The sequence below is a fragment of the Planococcus citri genome, chromosome 5 (assembly GCF_950023065.1).
Source record: "Planococcus citri chromosome 5, ihPlaCitr1.1, whole genome shotgun sequence".
In the NCBI taxonomy this organism is placed as follows: Eukaryota; Metazoa; Arthropoda; class Insecta; order Hemiptera; family Pseudococcidae; genus Planococcus; species Planococcus citri.
In genome coordinates this window covers 54,095,372-54,118,093 of record NC_088681.1, presented here as the reverse complement: position 1 = coordinate 54,118,093, position 22,722 = coordinate 54,095,372, and the positions used below count along the sequence as shown (strand labels likewise).

General features: G+C 33.2%; 1 protein-coding gene across 3 annotated transcripts in view; it reads right to left on the bottom strand.

Moving 5' to 3' along the window:
• Positions 1-22,722, bottom strand: part of LOC135846289 (uncharacterized) — a 142,265-nt gene that overhangs the window by 8,129 nt on the left and 111,414 nt on the right. For all 3 annotated transcript variants that reach the window (XM_065365289.1, XM_065365288.1, XM_065365290.1), the window contains 2 exons: positions 2,878-3,012; positions 2,612-2,776 (listed from right to left, as the gene is read on the bottom strand). In XM_065365289.1, coding sequence (XP_065221361.1) covers positions 2,612-2,776; positions 2,878-3,012 — 300 coding nt within the window. The remainder of the gene's footprint in view (positions 1-2,611; positions 2,777-2,877; positions 3,013-22,722) is intronic.

The following is a 22,722-nucleotide window of genomic DNA, read 5'->3' as shown; positions in this document are numbered from 1 at the left end:
TTTTGAAAAAATTACAAATTTAATTTTTGGAAAAATTACAAAATTTAATTTTTGGAAAAATTACAAAATTTAATTTTTGGAAAAATTACAATTTAATTTTTGAAAAAATTACAATTTAATTTTTAAAAAATTATGAGAATTGGTTATGGAAATTTTCCAGATTCTTTTGATGAACTTTGGATAGCAAAAATCCCCCCTGCCCTTCCTGTCAATAAAATCCACTCATGGAATGTAAAAATTGAAAACATTAGGATCAGAAAATTTTCAATCATAATTTTAAAATAAAAATCACAAAATTATTTAGATTATAAATTCGACAAAAAAAAAAAAAACATTTCTAAATGTCACAAAAACCATTTTAAAAGTCAAAATTGTAAAAAAAAAAAACAAAATTAGCGCTAAAAGTGATTAAAAAGGTCGAAACATCCATAAAGATTTTTAAACATGAATAAAATCAAAATGTTGAAAAAATTGCTAAAATTTCAAAAAAATCTAAAAAATGTACCAGAAATAATCAAAAATAAATTATGCAAATTTAGATTGAAAAATCTGAATAACTGTCTAAAATAAGTATAGAAAAAATGAAAAACAATTAAAAAAATTGTTCACGAAATTGTGAATAGTTAAACATTGAAAAAAATCATTAAAATGGAGAAAAATGTTCAAAACTCCCTGAAACCGATTGAAAAGTTGTGAAAAAATGTTCAAAAAAATTATCAAATGGTTAGAAAAAGATTCAAAATTTTCTGAAACCAATTGAAAAGTCGTGGAAAAATGTTTCAAACATCAAAAAATTGATAAAATATCATAAAGCTTACAATATGTACAACAGTAAAAAAAAAAGTAAACATTTTACAAAAACTGTTAAACACAACAAAAGATTGTTGAAAACCCAACAAAAAAAAATAAAAAATATTATGTAAAAATTTTGAAAAAAATTTTGAAATTTTTACAAAAATGATCAAAAAACCTTAAAATTAATAAAAACATCTGAAATATTGAAAAAAATGGAAATTGAAATCTCAGATTGAAAAATCATATTAAAAATAGTCCAAAATATTAATAAAACGGGATAAAATTATAATAACGGCGCAAAAAAATAACGAAAAACATCAGAACTTTTATAGAAATTGAAGGGTTCCTTTCCAAGTCGGCCTAAGTCCATTTTTTTCGTTTCGAGAAAAACACAAATAAGTGTTTTTCTCGCCCTTCCGCTTCAATAATAAATGATGTGATTATATGGTTGTGAAGCTTGATCTTTCTGCTTTAAAGTACCGTATTGGTATTTTTTTAATTTTGCGTATTTTCAGCTCCAGAGCGCGTCAAACAGTCAGAAAAAGTGGACTTAGGCCCATTTGGAATTATCTGATGTTAAAAATTTCGAAAAAGAGCTGAAAAACGCGTTTTTTCAAAAAAAAATTCACGAATCATTAATTTAATACATTTCTGAAACAATTTCATTCGAAGCACCTTCAAATTTCGTCTCTCGAAAATCGTTGAAAAACTTGAAAAAAAACCGGCACAACCGCACTTGTATACAAATTCTTAAAAAATGTATGATTTAGGCCACTTTGGAATAATCAGCTGTTTTTTCGAGCCGGCAAAACAGCGCTCCTGAGCGAAAAAAGTAACGCCAGGTGTTGGGACAAGGTGATAAAGGTGTTAACCGACCTGTACCAGCAGATGGCGCTGCTAACTCAAAAATGATAAAAATGGACTTAGGCCGACTTGGAAAGGAACCCTTCAATTGTTTTAAAAACATGAAAAATTATCTGAAAAACGCTTAAAACTCCACAATAACATTGAAAATTCACAAAAAATTATGAAAAATTCAGTAAAAGAGATTGAAAAATTCTAAAAACTATCAGAAATATTAAAAAATTGATCAAATGTAATTTGTGGATCACAAAATGAATAAATTAATGAAATATTACAAAAACAATTGAAATATCAAAAAAATCAATAATGATCATTGATGCCAAAAATTATTCAATTTTTCCAAAAACGATTAAAACTTGAAACTCATGCAAAAAAATGTTGAAAGTAATTTAAAAATTGTAAAAATGGTTCAAACAATATTTAAAAAAAAAAAAAAAAAAAAAAAAAAAACGTTGAAAGCAGAAAAAATTGTACAAAAGCAACAAAAAATTTTAAAATTCATCAAAATTGCAAAAAAATATAAAGATTTTTATTTTAAAAAATTGAAAATTTCATGAAAAAGATGAAAAAAATTAGAAAATACCATAAAAATGGATCAAAAAGCAATGAAAAATAACTAAAGTTCCACAAAATCTGTTGAAATTACACAAAAAATTGTTTTAAGGCAACAAAAACTGTTCCAATGCTGAAAAATTGATCAAAATTTAAACAAAAATGCAGTAAAAACTCACTAGTAATAATCAAAAATTCTGCAAAAAGATTGAAAATTGCCAAAAAAATAAAATAATAATTCTAAAAAAAACAGCTGAAACATGAAAAGCTGGCAAAACACTCGCCATTTAAAAAAGATTGCCTTGACTTTGCTTCAAATATTTTGAAATGGAATTTCCAATTTCCAAAATAAAAAATTCAAAAAAATACAAAAAAAAATATTAAAATCTTTTCAACTCACCTGAGTAAAAGTCAACGGTTCGGACGTGGCATTGCAAGCTTTACAGATACTTTGTTCGACCAAAGTCATGGCGAATTTCTGATGAGGTATGCAATGTTTAGCATTACACATATCTTCAACTTCACTATACGCGATATGGAAATGAATCCTCAACAATATATTCTCCTATACAAACCAAACAACAACAACAAAAATTAACCCTCAATTCGACAAGTTACTAAACCATCTCGCAAAGTATATAGACCGGAAACTATCGATATACTCACAAAGCACTCAGCAGCATCATCCATAAATCCCAACTGGAATCTTTGTTGGTCTGAGAAAGATTGAGCGAGCGCTTTACGCAGCGCATCGGGTGGTAATGCCCTCTCATGACTGAACTGCAACTGTCCAAATAAATCCTGAAACAAAAATTAAAAATTCACTCTTAATTTCGTCCAAAATGTCATCCTCATTCGTCGGCGCTAAATTGATTACAAAAGGAAAACGATACGAGTCGAATGGTATTGTCTCGCGAAGCTGGCGATGGCATTGAATGCGGAACTCGAGTTTCCGTCCTCGGGGTCTTCGCGCTTATGCCTTGCCCCTGTCTGTCGTTAATAAGTATAAATTGATCGATTACAATCTATACTACATAAAAATTACTCGTACATAAACGACCGGTCGTAAATTTAATACTGCATCGTTTCATTATTACGCGTAATTAGCGAATATTACACCATTGCAGACTTTATACTTATTATGCTTGTATTGGTGGAAATATTTACTCGTGATATATTTACACACACGTACGTGTACAAGATGCCTGGAAGACTGGAGGAGTTTGGCGCACGAGCGACTCATCACACGATGATGTGATGGTGAAAATTTACAACAATCATCTTCCTCTCGTATAGCGTATCGTCTCGGTCGGTTATTTTTTTACACTCCATTATACGAAAACGTTTACGTAATCTACAATTTATCTTAAACGGTTCGATATAAATTTCCAAAAACAAAAAAAAAACCTAAACTTATCTAGTAAACCGGTCCTATTAACAAAACATACACATATGAATATTTTTAGCCATCCGATCCACGAATCTTATAAGCATTATTCTCTACTGGAAAGTCTTTTCGACCAGGTTATTAATTTTACATATAAATTATATCGCTAAAGTACTCGTAACCATTCGAAAAGGTCACCATATTCAAACGAGATAACCTTTCTTCGGCTTTTATAAGAAATTATAGCTTTTCAAACTTTCTACATACACATGGATAGGTTAATGTTTGTAAATCGACTCTTGCATCGTATAATTTGCTCTACCTATCTCGAACATTTTACAATTGAGAGATTTTCAAACGCACGGAAATGCTCAATTAACAATGTATCTATAAGATACAGTCTGAATCATATAAAGCATAGAGAAACCAGTTCCCCTTTCGTCCAAGATCACTTCCCCAAATGAAAGAGTACCATATCATCCGAACATCCAATGTTTGAAATTTATGTAACGCCAAGGTCAGCCATTTCGTGGTCAACGCCAAAGGCGATATTCTGTCAAAATGATCTGCCTATCGAAAGGAAATCTAAGAATATTTCAACGTTTCTCAGAAGTAGTCGATGAGGTAAGAGGTGTCGAAAATTGTGAAAAATTATACCGAAATCCAGGTGGTATTTCTACCGTAGAAGATGAGTCAACCATGAAAAGTGACATCATAATGATAATGGTGGATATTTTGAGAACCACTGGAGTCGGAGTCGGAGAGAGGAAGAATGTTTGAAATACTCGTAGTTGTTCATATGGAGGGTTTGCCTCATCACAGGAATCAAAATTTGGAATTTTTCGAAATGAATAATTAAGTAATTAAAATTTTCTGATTTACGTTCGAACTGAGTGCCTCACTCTTTTTCAATAAAGAAAAGAAATAGGAGAAACGTTGCCCCGCACTTGAAATTTTGTCAGAATTATAATTACTGAAATATTAAGAATAATTTAAACATTCAAAAATAATAAGAAGAGTGTTTTTCCCAAAAACGAAGTGGAAAAAACTTCGAGCATGTTGTCAAAACTTGAATCTAAAATTTCCAAATTCAGCCTTTTTTCGAGGATCTGATCGATTCGATTTGATCCGGCCTGAACATATCTAATCCGATCAAAATTCTCATCTGATTGAGTCAGTCTGGTCCAATCACATTGATTCTGGAAATGGCCAGATCTGATCAGATCCGATCTGGTCCCTCCTATTGCATTTGATTAAGTTTGCACAGATCTGATCCGATCAAATTGGATTCGGAAAATGTTCGGATCGGATCTGATCGGATCTGCTCTGATCTGATCTGATCAGGTCTGAACATATCCAATCCGATCAAAATCCTGATCTGATTGGATCTAATTATGTCTGAACAGATCTAATCTGATCAAATTGTACACAGAGAATGTTCTAAACTAATCTGATTTGATCTGATCAGGTCCAAACAGATCTAATCCGATCAAAATCCTGATCTGATTGGATTTTGCCAGATCAAAATGCATCTGAAGTTCTATCAGATTTGACCCTCCTTTATTGAAGTTTATCAAGTCTGATTTGCTCTGATGGTACATACACATACCTGAAAAGATCTAATCCGGTCAAAATTCTGATCTGATTGGATTCAGTCAGATCCAACTGGATATAAAAAATGACCCGATCTGACCATCAGATTTATTCAAGTCTCAACTAATGGATTTGATCAGGTTTGAAAAGATCTAATCCGATCAAATTATAGATCTAGAGAAAGTTCTGATCTGATATGATCAGACCTGATGAGGTCAAACAGATTTAATCCTAGCCCCCCCCCCTCCTTCCCACTTGATTCTATTCTGTCTGAAAAGATCATACTCAAATGAAATAGGATCCTTTAAATTAATTTCTGACCTGATTTGATCCGTTCATGTATAAACAGATTTTAAAATTGGATCAAAAAAAATATAAAATTCAATCTTGAAAATGACCAGCTCTGATCCGATCCAATCAGGTCTCCCCAACTCGATTTGATCAGGTTTGAAAAGATCTGATCCAATTCAATTGTCTTTAAAGAATTTCATGATATGATTGTATCTGATCAGGCCAGATCAGATTTCATCCGATCAGATCAGATCAGGACTTATCCGATCAGATCAGATCAGATAAAATCAGAAGTCATCCGATGGGTCTGATCAGATTTAATCGTGTCTCTCCTACTTGATCTGATCAGGTCAGATCAGAACTCATCCGATCAGCAGAACTTATCCGATCAAAATTTAGATTTTCTTGGATTTGGTGAGATATAATAATTGAGGCGAGGGAAGTTGGAAAATGCCCGCATTCGATCATACCTCTACTCAATCTGATCAGATCAGAATAGATCCCATCCGATCAAAATCCTGATCTGCTTGGATTTAGTGAGATGAAATTAGACCAGGAAAATATCCGGATCTGATGACATCCAAACAGATCTCCTCTACTGAATCTAATCTGGCTTAAACGGATCTGATCTGGTTTGAACCGATCTAATCCGATCAAAACCATAATGTGATCGGATCTAATTGAATTCGGAAAATGTTCGGATCTGATCTGATTTAATCTCATTAGATCAAATCACTCTCAACCTGGCCTCATAACTCTTCTTCGAAAAACGAAATTTCTTAATTAATTTTGAATGTTGGAAGATAAGATATACTTACACCGAATCTCTTAACGAAATTCAAAAAATCAAGTGGTTGTATGTACATGTACTTTGTTCGTCAAATTTTTGACGAGTCCCAATTTGAATGATTTTTTCAAAATTTTTTCAATAGATAACTCGATATTTTTCAACTTTTACTACGCATATGTAGTTTACGCAGGTGAGCAATACAGCTTTTTTCAAAAATTACAAATTGCACGTTGAATTATATGCATCACATTTTTTCACACTCACAACTCACATAACTGTAACGTTAATTCTGGTCTAACAAAAAGAACTCCACTTGTAATCAAAATTAATACTCATGTTACACATGTAATTGATTTTCGAACAACGAACCAGCCCAACAGTAACGCAAAATTGCACGGTTGAAAAAAAAGTACCAGTAGGTGACTGAAATTTCACTCAGCCAGTCTTTTTCATAAAACTAAAGGAACTAATACATGTACCTATTTGTATCATTGAAATCCAATTTTTTCATACAGATATAGTGAGAAATAATTCAATCATGAAATTAATAGTGACGATCGCGATGCAATTCTCACTTCTTATAAATTTAACACTGGCACACGAAAACGACTGTTATAAGTTGAAATTTGAACAAATGACCTCTGAAGATCAGTGGGATGCGCGAGGAGAAATTGAATCGCAAGTAACCTGGCCAGCGTATAGTAAGTTTCTTCAACTTTTGCCAATCATGTATTGTTGAAAATACTTTCATTATTTAACAATGATTTCAATTCTTCAGTGTATAATATTTTCAAACTTACATCCAGTGGCGGTCCGTTCAAAAGCGGGGAATTTTCAAACAACGTTTGCAAATGTATTTTATCAAAATTGCGAGATAAAAGTTACGCAGATTTTGCCAACGTAGCTGCCATATCGCACAAAATAGATGTTAAATTACAAAACTACGTAATTCATGGGATACCGGTGATCACGTGCCATGATTACGAAACTCAACTAACACATCCGGAATTCATTATGAAAGGAAACGTGGGTGGATTTTTTTGGAAAAGGACATACGATATGTACGTGCTGAAAGTTGCATTTGAAGACCGATCTATATACGAAATAGTTGATATATTTCGAGGTGTAGATATGAAAATATTTGAACCAGAGATCCGAACGCTACCTCTAGGCCCATGAAGTATACGTATTCTTTCGTATGCGCCTGGTCCCAAATTCGAAATGTGTATTTTAGCTTTATTACTCACTCGAGAAAATTTTCAAATTGTACTTTATTCTGTTGTTGATTAGAAAGATGGAAAAATTTCACGAAAAAACCATATGTCGAGCGATAATTTTCAATTAAAAATTGTTTTTAAAAAATTCAGCTGACTATGCAGGTGTTTTGAAATGTGTTTAAGAAAAATATATTTCTTGTAAATAAAAAAAATTTCCTGTATTTTTTTCAGCAATGGATTAGACAGGTGCAAAATAATTTCAATGAAAGAAGCAATAAATTAAATTGGAACATTGAAGAATCAAAAACACTCAAAAAATTATATTGCATAACATATCCAAAAATCAGCCTCCTGGAGCAATTTGGAGGGGAGAAAACATGGTTTTCAAGTTTTTCAACCTTGAAAAAATCTTGGGCCACGCCTCCCACCCCTACAAATTGACCTAAGAAGCTGAAATTTGGTATGTATATCCGATGGGTACCCCAGATATGCCTGGGGGGTCCCAACTTTTCAACCCCTCTCCACCCCTTCCCAGCTGCAAAAAAGTGCATTTTTACATATTTTTTTACGGGTTTTCACTTCTTGTCATCATTGTCCTAGAGCCTTTCAAAATTGATCTAGCGGGCTGAAACTTTGTAGGAACATCCAGTAAGTGTTCTAGATGCGTTTTCAGGGAGTGTCAACTTTTCAACCCTTCTTCATTCTTTTACAGTTGTAAAAAAGTGGATTTTTGTATCATTTTTTGTACGGGTTTTGATTATTCACATCATCATTGGAGCCTCCCCAAAATTTACCTAGAGGGCTAAAATTTGGTATGTACATCTGTAGGGTGTCTTAGATGTGCTTTTTTAGAGTTTTGACTTATCAGCCCCTCCCCACTCCATTATAGTAGCAAAACAGTGGATTTTTGTATCTTTTTTTGTACGGGTTTTGATTTCATGTCATCGCTGGAGCCTCCCCAAAATTTACCTAGAAGGCTAAAATTTGGTATGTATATCCGGAGGGTATCCTACATGCATCTCTCAAGAGTTTTGACTTATTAGTCTCTGCCCACTCCCTCGCAGTAGCAAGAAAGTGGATTTTCACACCTTTTTTTGTACGGGTTTTGATTTTATGTCAACCCCAAAATTTACCTAGAGGGCTAAAATTTGGTATGTGAGTACAGTACATCTGTAGGGTGTCTTAGATGTGCCTTTTGACTTATCAGCCCCTCCCCATTCCATTATAGTAGCAAAACCGTGGATTTTTGTACCTTTTTTTGTACGGGTTTTGATTTCATGTCATCGCTGGAGCCTCTCCAAAATTTACCTAGACTGCTAAAATTTGGTATGTACATCCGGAGGGTATCCTACATGCATCTCTTGAGAGTTTTGACTTATCAGTCCCTGCCCACTCCATCGCAGTAGCAAGAAAGTGGATTTTCACACCTTTTTTGTACGGGTTTTGATTTCATGTCATCCCTGGAGCCTCCCCAAAATACACCTAGAGGCCTAAAATTTGGTATGTACGTCCGTAGGGTATCTTAGATGTGCCTTTTGAGAGTTTTGACTCATCAGCCCCTCGCCATTCCCTTATAGTAGCAAAAAAGTGGATTTTTGGATATTTTTATTTACGGGTTTTGATTTCATGTCATCACTGGAGCCTCCCCAAATTTACTTAGTGAGCTGAAATATGCTATTTATATCCGGCGTGTGTCCCAGATAAGCCTTATGTGAGTTTCAACTTTTTTTTCAGCGATGAATATGACACGGGGTAAATTGTGATCTTTGGTTCTATGATTAGATATGATATGATCAATAAGTTCTAAGCAAGGAATTGAAATAATTTTCTGTCATCCATCACCACTGTTTTTTTTATACTATTTTCTTCCAGGAGGGAGGCCACTGACCTCAAATCAGGCGAAAAAATAACTTTGCCAAAAAATTTTATGAAATAAAATAATTGAAAAATCATTTTCAAATGTTTTCCACATTTTTAGAAAAATATTTTTTACAAATTGAAACATCATATTTTATGTCAAATACCTGCAGATTTGAAAAATTAAGAGCCAAATTCAGATTTAGGTATAAATAAACTAAATCATAACAGAAAATTTCAATCTGTTTAGATTTGGTGAGATAAAATTGCACCTGGAATATGTCCGGATCCGATCAGATCCAATCCGGTCTCCTCTACTGGATCTGGTCTGGTTTGAACAGGTATAATCCCATCAAAACTTCAATGTGAACAGATCTAATTGGATTTAGGGAATGTCCGGATATGATCTGATTTTATCTCCTCAGATCCAATCACTGTCAAGAAGGCCTCGTAACCCTGCTTCGAAAATTGAAATTTTTCAATCAACTTATTTACGAAATTAAAAATTAAAAAATCACTGTATGAACTTCGTTCTTTATATTTTTGATGCTCCCTTCCCAATTTGAATGATTTTTTTCAAAATTGTTTCAATAGATAATTTAATATTTTTCAACTTTCACTACCTAACATTTACGCAGGTGAACAGTAAGTTATACAGCTTTTTCAAAAGTTACAAATTGCACGTAGGAGTAAATAACTTTTTTTTCATACTCGCACCTGTAACGTTAATTCGTCTGACGAAAAGAACTCCACTTGTAACCGAAATTGCGACGTTTAATTAATTTTCGAATAACGAACCAGCCCAACAGTAACGTCAAATTGCACAATTGAAAAAATAAACAGCTGTCACTGAAATTTCAGGCATTTCTCCCCTTAGGGACATAATGTTTTGAAAAACAGAACATTTTCGGGCAAAATATATTTAAAAAGGAAAATGCAATATGTTTTGGAATTTTTTTGAAATTTTTTAGTCAGTATTTTTAAAATTTACTCGGAATTTTATTCGAAGTTTTGAATTTTACGCAGTTTGTTGGAAAAAAACTGGCAAGAACTCAACAATCACTCTTTAAAAACTTGACCGATTTCAAAAAAACTCAACGATTATTCCTGAATACCTCTTGAGCACTAATTCTTGTTTTTTTTTGTAATAAAAAATGTGTTCTGCAGGTTAAAAACTATAATACCCCAGGTGTAGGTATTCATCACTCGCATTCTGTCACACTAATGGTGATAAACAAAAGATCCAGTTGACAAAAAAAATTCAACACGTTCGCAATCAAGGAACCCGCAAACTTACAGTTCAAAAAAAAACCATCAACTCAAGTATAAAACCAAAATGTACTCGAGTCGTGGTACAAAACAAGAAAATTCAGACGTGTATTCTCTCGTTCAATTTATAAATTTTTTACACCCACCAAGATAACCAAAAATGAAGATACCAGGAATCATAATCACTGTGCGATTCTTTCTTCTCATGAATTCAACACTGGCTAATGAAGAAGACTGTAAACTGTTGAAAATAGAAACTTTTACAGAGCAGCGAGGAGCGCAAGGAGAAATCAAATCGGAAGTCACCTGGAAAGCGTCTCGTAAGTTTGGAAATTGTTCTAGCTCTTTTGATTCTGTTATATTAAACGATTTTTTCTTTTCAGTAATTAATTTCTTCAAGCTAACAACCAGTCAGGGACCGTTATTGGAACGCGGCGATTTTTTGGACAATATTTGTAAATGTGTTTTATCTAATTTATCGGGTGAAAGGTATGCAGATTTTGAAAATGTCGCCGCTTTGCCGCGTAAAAAGGATATTAGATTGTACGATGAAAAAATTCCTCGAGTACCAATGATTTATTGTGCCAATTACGACCCTGGATACTACATATTGAGAGGAAATATAAGCGGATTTCTTTTTCAAAATAAGTACGATATTTATGTGATGACAGACATCAGTAAGGACGGTACGTTTGATATAGTTGGTAAATTCCCAGGAGTGAACATGAGTATATTCGAACCATAACTAAGCATGTACATTGTATGAACAATAATGCAGTGTACCTAAATTATAATCATAAATGAGAATGAAATGAAATTCGATAAGATATTTTTTAAATAATCTGCTGAATACACAGAAATTTCATACCATTGTATAATTATACCTATAAGAAATTATATTCTTTAATCGTATCCAAATAAACGTTTTCTGCAAATAATTAATTATCAATTTGTTAAAACTTTTTTCAACGACGAGTTGGAGAAAAGAAAACCACATTTATTTCTTGAAAAAATAAGCCCAAGTTGGCGACAGCCAGTTCAAGTGATCAGGATTTTCTCCCACATCCCACTAAGGGAATCATTATATGAAGCTCTTTCTAACCTTCTTTCCCAAAAATCAATTTTTTTGATTTCAAAAAAAGTTGAAAAAGAAACCTTTTATTGACTGAAATTGAACCTTCCAACTTCACTTCGAAATAATTCAAAAAAATCGAAGAGACTCGTAGGAAAAATATAAACATTTTTATGAAATTCTGTTTTTGAGATACTCAAAAGTTAAAATAGGGTAACTTTCTACATGATCTACTAGGTACCTACTTAATTAATTTTGTGAATTTTTCTGAACCCATTTCCACTATATTATGCAAACTAGAGAATATTCAAAAACTAATCGGTACGCAGATCTTGTGAAAAAATTTAATTTCCAGTCAAAAATGTTCTTTGCACATTTTGCACATCTTCAAAGCTATAGAAAAATTATTGAAATTAGAAAAAAATCGTTTTCAAAATATTAGATCCTATTCTGATTGATTTTGACAGACAAAATTGCATATCTGATTTGATCTAATCATGTCCAAACTCACCTAATCTGATCAGATAGCAAACAGAGAATGTTCTTAATAACTATTCTAATTTGATCTGATCAAACCCACACACATGAAATCCGATAAAAATCCCAATGTGATCGAATCGGATCAGATGGAATTTTTAAAAACCCAATGATCATCCCTGAATGCCTTTCTTCAGTATTTTTACACTGATGAAGGGAAAACATGAAAAGATCTTATCACATGAAAAGGAAAATACCCTTATGACGTAAGTAAGCAGCACTAATCGTTGTTTTTTTTTACCTACATGAAAAATGTATTTTGCACATTGAAAATTATGAAGCCAGGTACATTCATCATTCGCATTCTGTCACATCAATTGTTGTAAACAAAAGATCCCATTTAGAAAAAATTTCAACACTTTACAATCAATTGGAACGAGCTTAACAGTAACGTCAAACTACAGTTTAAAAAAAAACCTTTAACTCGAGTATACTTAAAATCAAAATTCACTCAAACCATGGCACAAAGCAAGAAAAATTCAAACGTGTATTTCTTCGTTCAATTCATACATTTTTTACACCCAGTAAGAAAATCAAAAAAAAATGAAGACAACAGGCATCATAACCGCAATACGATTCTTTCTCTTCATGACTTCAACACTGGCTAACAAAGAAGACTGTAAAAAGTTGAAAATAGAAAGATTCGAAGAGCAGTGGATACCGCATGCAGAAATCAAATTGGAACTCAGCTCGAAAGTGGAAATCAGATCGAAAGCGTCTCGTAAGCAAGAAAATTCTTACAGCTATTTTGATTCAGCTATAAAAAATTTTCATTCTATAGTATCTAATTTGCTCAAACTTAATGAGGGACCGTTGGAACACGGCGAATTTTCCGACAATATTTGTAAATGTGTTTTATCTAATTTAGAGGGTAAAAGTTACGCAGATTTTGCCAATGTTGCCGCTTTGCCGCACAAAAAGGACATAAAATTATTCAACGTAACATTTCTTGTAGTACCCATGATTGAATGTGCCAATTACGATCCTGAAAAGCCTGCATATTACATTTTGAAAGGAGGTAAAGGCGGATTTTTTTACCAAAATGTGTACGATATTTACGTAATGACACTGATCAATAACAATGAAGGTACGTTCAATATACGAGTAGTTGGTAAATTCCAAGGAGTAAACATGAATATATTCCAACCATAATCAAGCATGTAATGTACATTGTATGTACAAACAAATGCATGCGTGAACAATAATCATCTTTTGAAATTTTTTTTGTTTTATTTTTCGTTCAATCCGAGGAATGAAAATGAAATGAAAAATAAATATCACTAAGGACCTACAATAATTATTCAACAAGATATTTTTTGAATAATTTGCTGACTAAGCTACGCAGAAATTTCATACCATAGTCTATTTATATTTCAAGAAAATATATATTTTTTATCGTACCCAAACAAATGTTTTCTGCAAGCAATAAATTTATAGACATAATTATTGATCAATTTCTTGGATTTTTACCAACGATCAGTTGGACAACAGAAAACAGCATCTAGATATTCATTTTATGAAAAAGTAAGCTCAATTTATCAAAAGTCAGTTCAAGTGATCAAGATTCGTTGTATGAACTTTGTTTGTCAAATTTTTGATAACTACCACTTTGAATGGTTTTTTCAGAATTGTTTTTTTTCCTTCTTTTTTTTTGATTGCAGGTGACAGCTTTTGCTGTACCTATTCATGTACAATGTCAAATGCAACAACAATATGACCAAAAAAAAAGGATTAATACATAAAATTGAATAAGCAAGTACGTAGGTGTAACATGAACATTACAGGCGAAGAAAAAAAAAGTAATGAAAAATACAAATAATTTTAGAAAATCATTTAGAAAAACTCTTTTGTGAGAACCATTTTCTGAATTTTTTATAAAAAATTTGAAATGAAAAAACAACAAAACAAAATAAACTTATCAATCTAGCTGCAACATTTCTTCAATGTAGAATGTATTATCTCTGCAACCAATTTTTGAGTTTATTTTTAGAAAGTTTGTTGGATGCTATATTTTTTTAGTTCCTGCGGTATTTTTTTAGGTAGGTATATATTTTTGAGGCCATAAAATCAACATTATTTTTCATAATTTTTGTTACTTTTTGATAATGCAATACTCATTCAATTGATAGTACAGATTAGTATTGATACCTTTTGGTACTACAAAGTATCAATATTATCGATAAATATTGATACTCATAAGGCCTCCAATGTGAGTGTGTAATTTTACCGAGTTGCCTTATTAGGTAGGTACAAAGTAACACCATGTTGCGCAATTGAAAAATAAACCCATAGCTGAAGTTTTACTCAGCCAGACTATGTGGCTGGGAGCATATGTAAAGTAGATTAGAATAATCACAATTTTGAAGGTTAAAAAGGGACTTATTGATACTTTAAAGCTGAATCTGTCAAATCTGTGTATGTCCATCAAAAAAAAGTACAACTTTCCCCATCACTGATAAGGTTTGGATTTGCTGGGAAGGGTTCATTGAGTCCTGATTGAACATCGGTTAGCTTAGTGCATCTTCTATGGTGTACTTTTACTGCACCCAGTGTTCACAACCCAATGGTTCAAAACTGTACTGAATTGAAGGCATCAGATCATGCACCTGGTAAACCGCTTGACCCTGTCAAGGGTATGGTTGTGAATGTATGTAATTGGCCATAAGCCAATGTAATAATCTCTAGGAGATGTTACTTCTTCTGAGTGTAAGACCAAACTGACTTGGAGAGCCACTGAAGGCTTCGAAGTAACTGATAAAAGTGGGAGGGGACTACTAGTTCCATCTCCACCAATCATTAACTATGCAGGTGTTAGTTATGCAAACCCCTACCCTGCAGGTGTTGGAAGGATTGGGGGTGTTTAACAGGGTACAATGTGCACTAAATCAGCCATTGTTATCATTAGATTTGGGTCCAACTGTGTATGTCAGGTAGCTACATAGTATCCACCAGAGTCCTGCATGTTGTAGTTAAAATAGCTGGATAACTGCCGGAGCTATATCGATCTAACTACAGGTTACTAACTGCAGTTACTTTTGTGGGCATGCGCAACCAGCAGTAAGTTAGGTTAATAACCATACGTTAACCGCCTTCAGTTCTCTAGTGTTTCATTAATACATTTTGGTGACTCATTAAATAGAAAAGACAGAATCAAACATTACATTTCCAATAAGAAACTGGTATAACTGCAGGTAGTGTAGTTATTTTAACTACAAGTTAGGTTAGAATAATCGTTTGGTGTATAACCGCTTTTGGATGAGTTATATTTGGTAGCTTACCACACTCAATACACAACTAATGCAGATAACTTTTAACCATGCTTTTAACTACACCGTGCACGTGCAGGACTCTGGTATCCACACACAATGAATGGCAGGGGTTCTAAAGAATGAAATATCTACCTGCTCCCAGAGCTGTGGGACTGAAATGATCACAAAACTGGAACCGATTAAATCCTGATTCAAATCCAATCCCAAAACCAATCCCGTTACTTTCTTTGATCCCAAACCCGAAAAAATCCCAGAACTGATATTATTTTGAACCCGAAACAATCCCAGAACTGAAACAGAATCATTTCGGTAGATATTTCAATTTTTGCCTTTTCTTCAAGATTTTATTTTGATAAAAGGTCATTTTACATCATTATCACCAATCATTCAGATTATAATAAAAATTACTCGACGAATTAAGCAAAGTATGTATTTAAAACGTTGAACTACCTAATTCCACCATTCCACCATTGGATTTTTCATGTCAAAACCTCCCATTTTTTAAATCCTTGCAGGGTCCATTAGTCAATTTTGGCTTGAAATTGGTTGAAATGGAAATCCCAAAACCAAAACCGATTCAACCCGGAACCGAAACCGATTCAACCCAGAACCGAAACAATTTTTTCAATCCCAAGACAAATCCCGAAACTGAAATGAAATTTAGAAGAACAAATCCCGAAACAAATCCAATCCCAAAATGAAAAATTTTCAATCCCAAAACCAAAATCCAATCCCAAAATTGTTTCAGTCCCACAGCTCTGCCTGCTCCTGCCCCATGCTCAGGAGTTCTGAACACCCAGATGCAAATTTTTCAATTCAGGGCATCCCAGAGTCTTTTATGTGACGCAAAAAGACATTTGTATGGATAGCTTAGTGTCGTTTTGGATTAGAAATTTTATCAATTAGGCAATGTTTTATGGCAATGAGTTCTACTGTGAATTTTGAAATTAAGAACTTTGACATAAATTGAGTACATAAGCATAACTAGTGCGCATTTTGGAAATTTTTGACCCATCAGTGAAGCTTAGGTTATTCCATATAGTTTGATAACAGTTCCAAGCAGTAACTCTGGATTATTAATGGTAGTGATCATATTTTGGATGGTTTCTTGAGTAGAGATCTATCTGAACAGGTTTGAGAGACCAAGAGGGATAAGGTATTGGTTTATGGATGCGGTTTACTAGGTCAATTTTCAGGTTGTTCATCGTTTTGATGAGTGGAGGAAATGTAAGCATTGAGGGATTTTCTAACAGAGTGAGATGGATTGTTTGAGACAGTTCCAAACTTTGGTCAATTTCCAAAAAAAAAAAAAAACAATGATTATTTCTGAATGCCCTCTCATAAATTCAAATTTGAAATCTGTTTTTTAATTCGACCCCCTCCATTTCTACAGTATTTTTATTTTTTTATACTGAAGAAGTGAGAAGATCTTATCACATGAAAAGGATAATGACTTAAGAGGGTGAGCAGCACAAATCACTGTTTGTTTTTTAAAGTAAAAAATGTGTTTTGCAAAGAAATACAAATCACTGTTTGTTTTTTCAATAAAAAATGTGTTTGTACCTCGAAAGTTATAATACCACCTGTTTTCTTCACACTCGCATTCTGTTGTGAACAAAAGATGCAGTTTAGACAAAAATTTCCACACATTCACAATCAACGAACGAGCTCAACAGTAACATAACATTACAGTTTTTGTTTTTTTTTTAAACTTCCAACACGAGAATAAAATCAAAATTTACTCAAACCGTGGTACAAAACCAGAAAATTCGGGCGTGTATTTTCTCTTTCAATTCATAAATTTTTTACAACCAGTAAGAAAAACCAAAAATGAAGACAACAGGCATCATAATCACTGTGAGATTCTTTCTCCTCATGGATTCAATGCTGGCTAACGAAGAAGACTGTAAGAAGTTGAAATTGGTATACTTTGAAGATCAGTGGACAGCGCAAGGGCAAATCAAATTGGAAATCACTCCGAAAGCGTCTCGTAAGCAAGGAAATTTTTACACCTATTTTGATTCTGCTTTAAAAAATTTTCATTCTTTAGTAACTAATTTCTTCAAACTTAATGAGGGACCATTGGAACGCGGCGAATTTTCCGACAATATTTGTAAATGTGTTTTATCTTATTTAGCGGAAAAAAACTACGCGTATTTTGTCGAAGTCGTCGCTAAGCCCTGCAAAAAGGACGTGAAATTACACGATGAAAAAATCCTTTCAGTACCAATGATTGAATGTGCCACTTACGATCTTGAATTTTACATTCTGAAAGGAAAGAAAGGCGGATTTTTTTTTCAAAATGTGTACGATATTTACGTGATGACACTGATCAGTGACAGCGAAGGTACATTTTATATAGTTGGCAAATTCCAAGGAGTAAACATGAATACATTCGAACCATAATCAAGCATGTACAAATCCAGGGTAAAAATTGTCATATTACGAAAATAACAGTTTTTTTTTTTTTTTTTCGTTCATTCTGAGGAAATGAAAATGAAATGAAAAATAAATGTTACTCGTACTAAGGACCTAATTATTCACTAAGGTATTTTTTGAATAATATGCTGACTACGTAGACATTTCATACCATAGTCTATTTATATGTATTTTCGTACCCACATGAATGATTTCTGCAAACAATAAATTTATCGACATAATTAATGATCGATTTCATGGATTTTTTCCAATTCTGAGAGTTGAACAAAATAAAGCAATATAGTTTATTTTATGAAAAAATGAGCCCAAGTTGTCGAAGTTCAAATGATCAGGATTCGTTCGCAAGAACTTTGTTCGTAAAATTTATGATGATCCCTAATTTGGCAGATTTCTTCAAAATTGTTTCAATGTAAGTAATCACTTGATATTTTCCAACTTTCAGCACGTAAAGTTTACGCAGGTGAGCAGTGCAGGTTTTTTCAAAAATTTCATTACAAATTGCACATACGATTATACCACTTTTTTCTATACTCCCAACTGTAACGTTAATTATTCGTCTAACGAAAAAAAGTACACTTGTAACCAGAATGGCGTTATTTGAATTAATTTTCGAATAACGAAGCAGCCCAACAGCAACACCAAATCGCTCAGTTGAAAAAAAAAACAGTAACTGAAATTTTACTTAGTCAGTCTGTCTCGTAAAAGTAAAGAAATTAATACACGTGTATTTTACGATTAAAATCCAAGTTTTCGTACAAGTAAATACAGTGAATGATTCAATCATGAAATCAATAGTGAAGATCGCGATGCAATTCTCATTTCTCATAAATTTAACACTGGCTCGTGAAGACGATTGTTATAAATTGAAATTCGAACAAGTAAGCTCTGAAGATCAGTGGAAAGCGCAAGGAGAAATCAAATCGCAATTACCCTGGCCAGCTTCTAGTAAGTTTCGTTAAATTTTGCCAATCATTACACATGTATACTTCAAAATACTTTCATTAACAATGATTTCAATTCTTCAGTGTATAATTTTTTCAAATTTACATCCAGTGGTGGTCCGTTCAAAAGGGGCGAATTTTCAAACAATGTTTGCAAATGTGTTTTATCAAAGCTGCGAGGGAACCGTTACGCAGATTTTGCCAAAGTAGCTGCCATACCGACCAAAATAGATGTTAAATTACAAAACTACGTAATTTTTGCGATATCGGTGATTCAGTGCCATGATTACAAAACTCAAACAACACACCCGGAATACATTATGAAAGGAAACGTGGGAGGATTTTTTTGGGGAAATGCATACAATATGTACGTGCTAAAAGTTGCAGATCAAAGGCAATTTTTATACGAAATAGTTAGTATATTTCGAAGTGTAGAGATGAGAATATTTGAACCAGTGATGGAAATGCTACCTATAGGCCCATGAAGTACGTAGGTATGAAAATTTTCAAATAACATTGATAGATAAATTGTACTTCATGCTGTAGTTTATTAGAAAAGATGGAAAAATTTCACGAAAAAACCATATGTTGAGCAATTTTTAATTAAAAATTATTGAAAAATTCAGCTGGCTATGCAGGTGTTTTGAAATGTGTTTAAGAAAAATATATTTCTTGTAAATAAAACAAATTTTCTGTATTTTTATTCAGCAATGGATTAGACAGGTAAATAAACTCATTGAAAGTAGCAATAAGTTGAATTAGAACATTGAAAAAAAAATCAAAAACACTCGAAAAAATTTGTAAAAATATCTTTCAAAAATAAATGTAAGTACAAACTTTACCAGGAATTTTCAAGCACTCACAACGATTCCCGAATATAACGAACGAGCTCGACAGTAATATCAAATTGCCTATAATTAAAAAACAACCTATGGCACGATCCAAAACTAAAAATTCACTCGGTTACAAACGATCGACAGAAATTTATACGTAAATTTACTAGTCGAATTTTGAGTTCTCGTATATCGAAAGTATTCAACACAGTTAGAAAGCCATAACAATGAAATCAATAGTAGTTCTAATCGCGATAAAATTATATCTTTTACTTTTTATTAATTCAACCCTGGCAAAAGAAAGCGACTGTTATAAATTAAAAGTCGAGCAATTTGGCGAAGCTGAACAATGGGCAATGCAAGAAGAAATCAAATCTCATTTACTTTGGACGGTGTCTTGTAAGTTTAGCAGCTCCTCATTCATTAATGTAATTTAAAGGCAGAAAATTGCCAATAATTTCCATTATTTAGGGTATAATTTCCTCAGAGCAACAACCAGCGGCAGATCACTGAAAAACGACGAATTTTCAAAAAATATTTGCAAATGTATTTTATCGAAGTTATCGGGCCAACGATACGTAAACTTTGAAGAAATCATCCCTGTTCCACATAAAATAAATGTAAAATTACAAGGTCAAGTAATTTATGGCATTTCGGTAATTAAATGCTTCGATAACGAAACGAAAAAAACATACCCTGAAAATATCATGAAAGGGAACAAAGGCAGACCTCTATTCAGAAACGTGTACGATATTTACATACTGAATGCTAAAGATGAGAAAAATTTTATATACGAGGTTGTTGGCGTATTCCGAGCAGTAAAAATGAACATATTTGAGCCACTGTTGGAAATGAGACCACTGTGAAATTTTTTTTTGAAAATTCAAAACTTGGTTTTATGTGAGAAAGTTATCATTGAACACCTGTGACAAATTCTTCGTTCGTTTTGCTAGTCCATAATTACACAAGAAGAAACGAAGTGAAAAAAACCATATGTTGCAGAATTTTTCAATTTGGAATTCTTTTTAAAATTTCGCTCGACGTGTTTTCATGTTAATGCTTGAAAAAAAATATATTTTTAGTAGAATTTTAAGAAATTACAGACGGTTTGACGCAATCGATGATTTAATTTCTTCATTTTTTTTTTAGCTTGATTTTCCTCAGAATAAAAGAAAAGTGCATATTAAGACTTACAAAGCACGATCATGATTCTCAAATTTGGATTAAGACCACTCATGAAATCCGTTTTGGGACTTTAGGGGCCGATCTCTATCTTAACGACTTTGTTTGGTGTTGGATTAAAGTATAATTTGAATGGGGATGACCTTGACTCAAAATTCGCGGATGTGAAAATTTTTGAGAGGAGATATGAACAGAGTGTAAAAAGTCAAAAAAGTCAAACCGCAAACCAATCAATAGGAAATCAAATGCTGTAACACATCCAAAAATCAGCCTCCTAGAGCAATTTGGAGAAGAGAAAACCGGGTTTTCAAGTTTTTTGACCTTGAAAAATCTTGGGCCACGCCTCTCATCCCCTCCGAATTGATCTAAGAAGCTGAAATTTGGTAAGTACACCCGATGGGCGCCCCAGATATGTTTTTTGGGGTTTCGACTTTTCAATCCCTCTCCACCCATTCACAGCTGCAAAAAAATGCATTTTCATATTTTTTATACGGGTTTTCATTTTGTGTCATCGCTGCGCTGGAGCCTCTCCAAATTGACCTAGCGGGCTGAAATTTTGTAGGTACATCAGGTAGGTGTTCTAGATGTGTTTAGGTGGTTTCGACTTTTCAACCCCTCTTCATTTTTTTACAGATGCAAAAAAGTGGATTTTTGTGTCTTTTTTTGTACGGGTTTTGATTTCGTGTCATTCCTGGAGCCTTCCATAAAATGATCTGGGAGGCTGAAATTTGGTATGTATACCCGATGGGCGCCCCAGATTTGCATTTGGGGGTTTCGACTTTTCAACCCCTCTCCACCCCTTCACAGCTGCGAAAAAGTGCGTTTTCACCTTTTTTATGCGGGTTTTCATTTTGTGTCATCGCTGCGCTGGAGCCTCTCCAAATTGACCTAGCGGGCTGAAATTTTGTAGGTACATCAGGTAGGCGTTCTAGATGTGTATTCAGGGGGTTTGGACTTTTCAACCCCTCTTCATTTTTTTACAGTTGCAAAAAAGTGGATTTTTGCATCTTTTTTTGTACGGGTTTTGATTTCGTGTCATCCCTGGAGCCTTCCATAAATTGATCTGGGAGGCTGAAATTGGTATGTACATCCGGAGGGTGTCCTGCATGTGTCTCTTGAAAGCTTTGACTTCTCAGTCCCTCCCCACTCCCTTACAGTAGCAAAAAAGTGGATTTTTGCACTTTTTTTGTACGGGTTTTGATTTCATGTCATCACTGGAGCCTTCTCAAATTTACCTAGAGGGCTGAAATTTGGTGGAGAGTGCCCCAGATGTGCCTTATGTGGGTTTTAGTTTTTTTTTCAACGATGAATATGGCAGGGGTGAATGGTGATTTTTTTGTTCTGTGATTAATTACAATCAATGCAAGCAATAATTTGAAATAATTTCTGAAATTATCCATTACCACTGTTTTTTTTTCATATTAATTTCCTTCCAGGATGGAGGTCATTGACCTCAAAACAGGAAGAAAAATAACTTTGCCAAAAAAATTACAAAAATAAATAAAATACCTAATTTAAAAAATATACATATTTTTAAACAAGAAAAATTTTTTTTGTAAGTATACTTACGTAGCATAAAAAATTAAGGCTGTTTTCTACATTTTCAGAAAATATTTTTCACAAATTGAAAAAATTAGGAGCCAAGCAATGATTTTGGTAAGTTCATCGAAAATAGATGGAATTAAAAAAATTTCAATCAAAGTCAATTTTTGTCCTCTTGTGAATTTAAATTTGAATTCGATTTTTTAATTCGACCCCCTCCCCCTTCTTTTAATTTTTTAGCACTGAGAAAGTGAGAAGATCTTATCACATGGAAAGAATAATGACGTAAGAA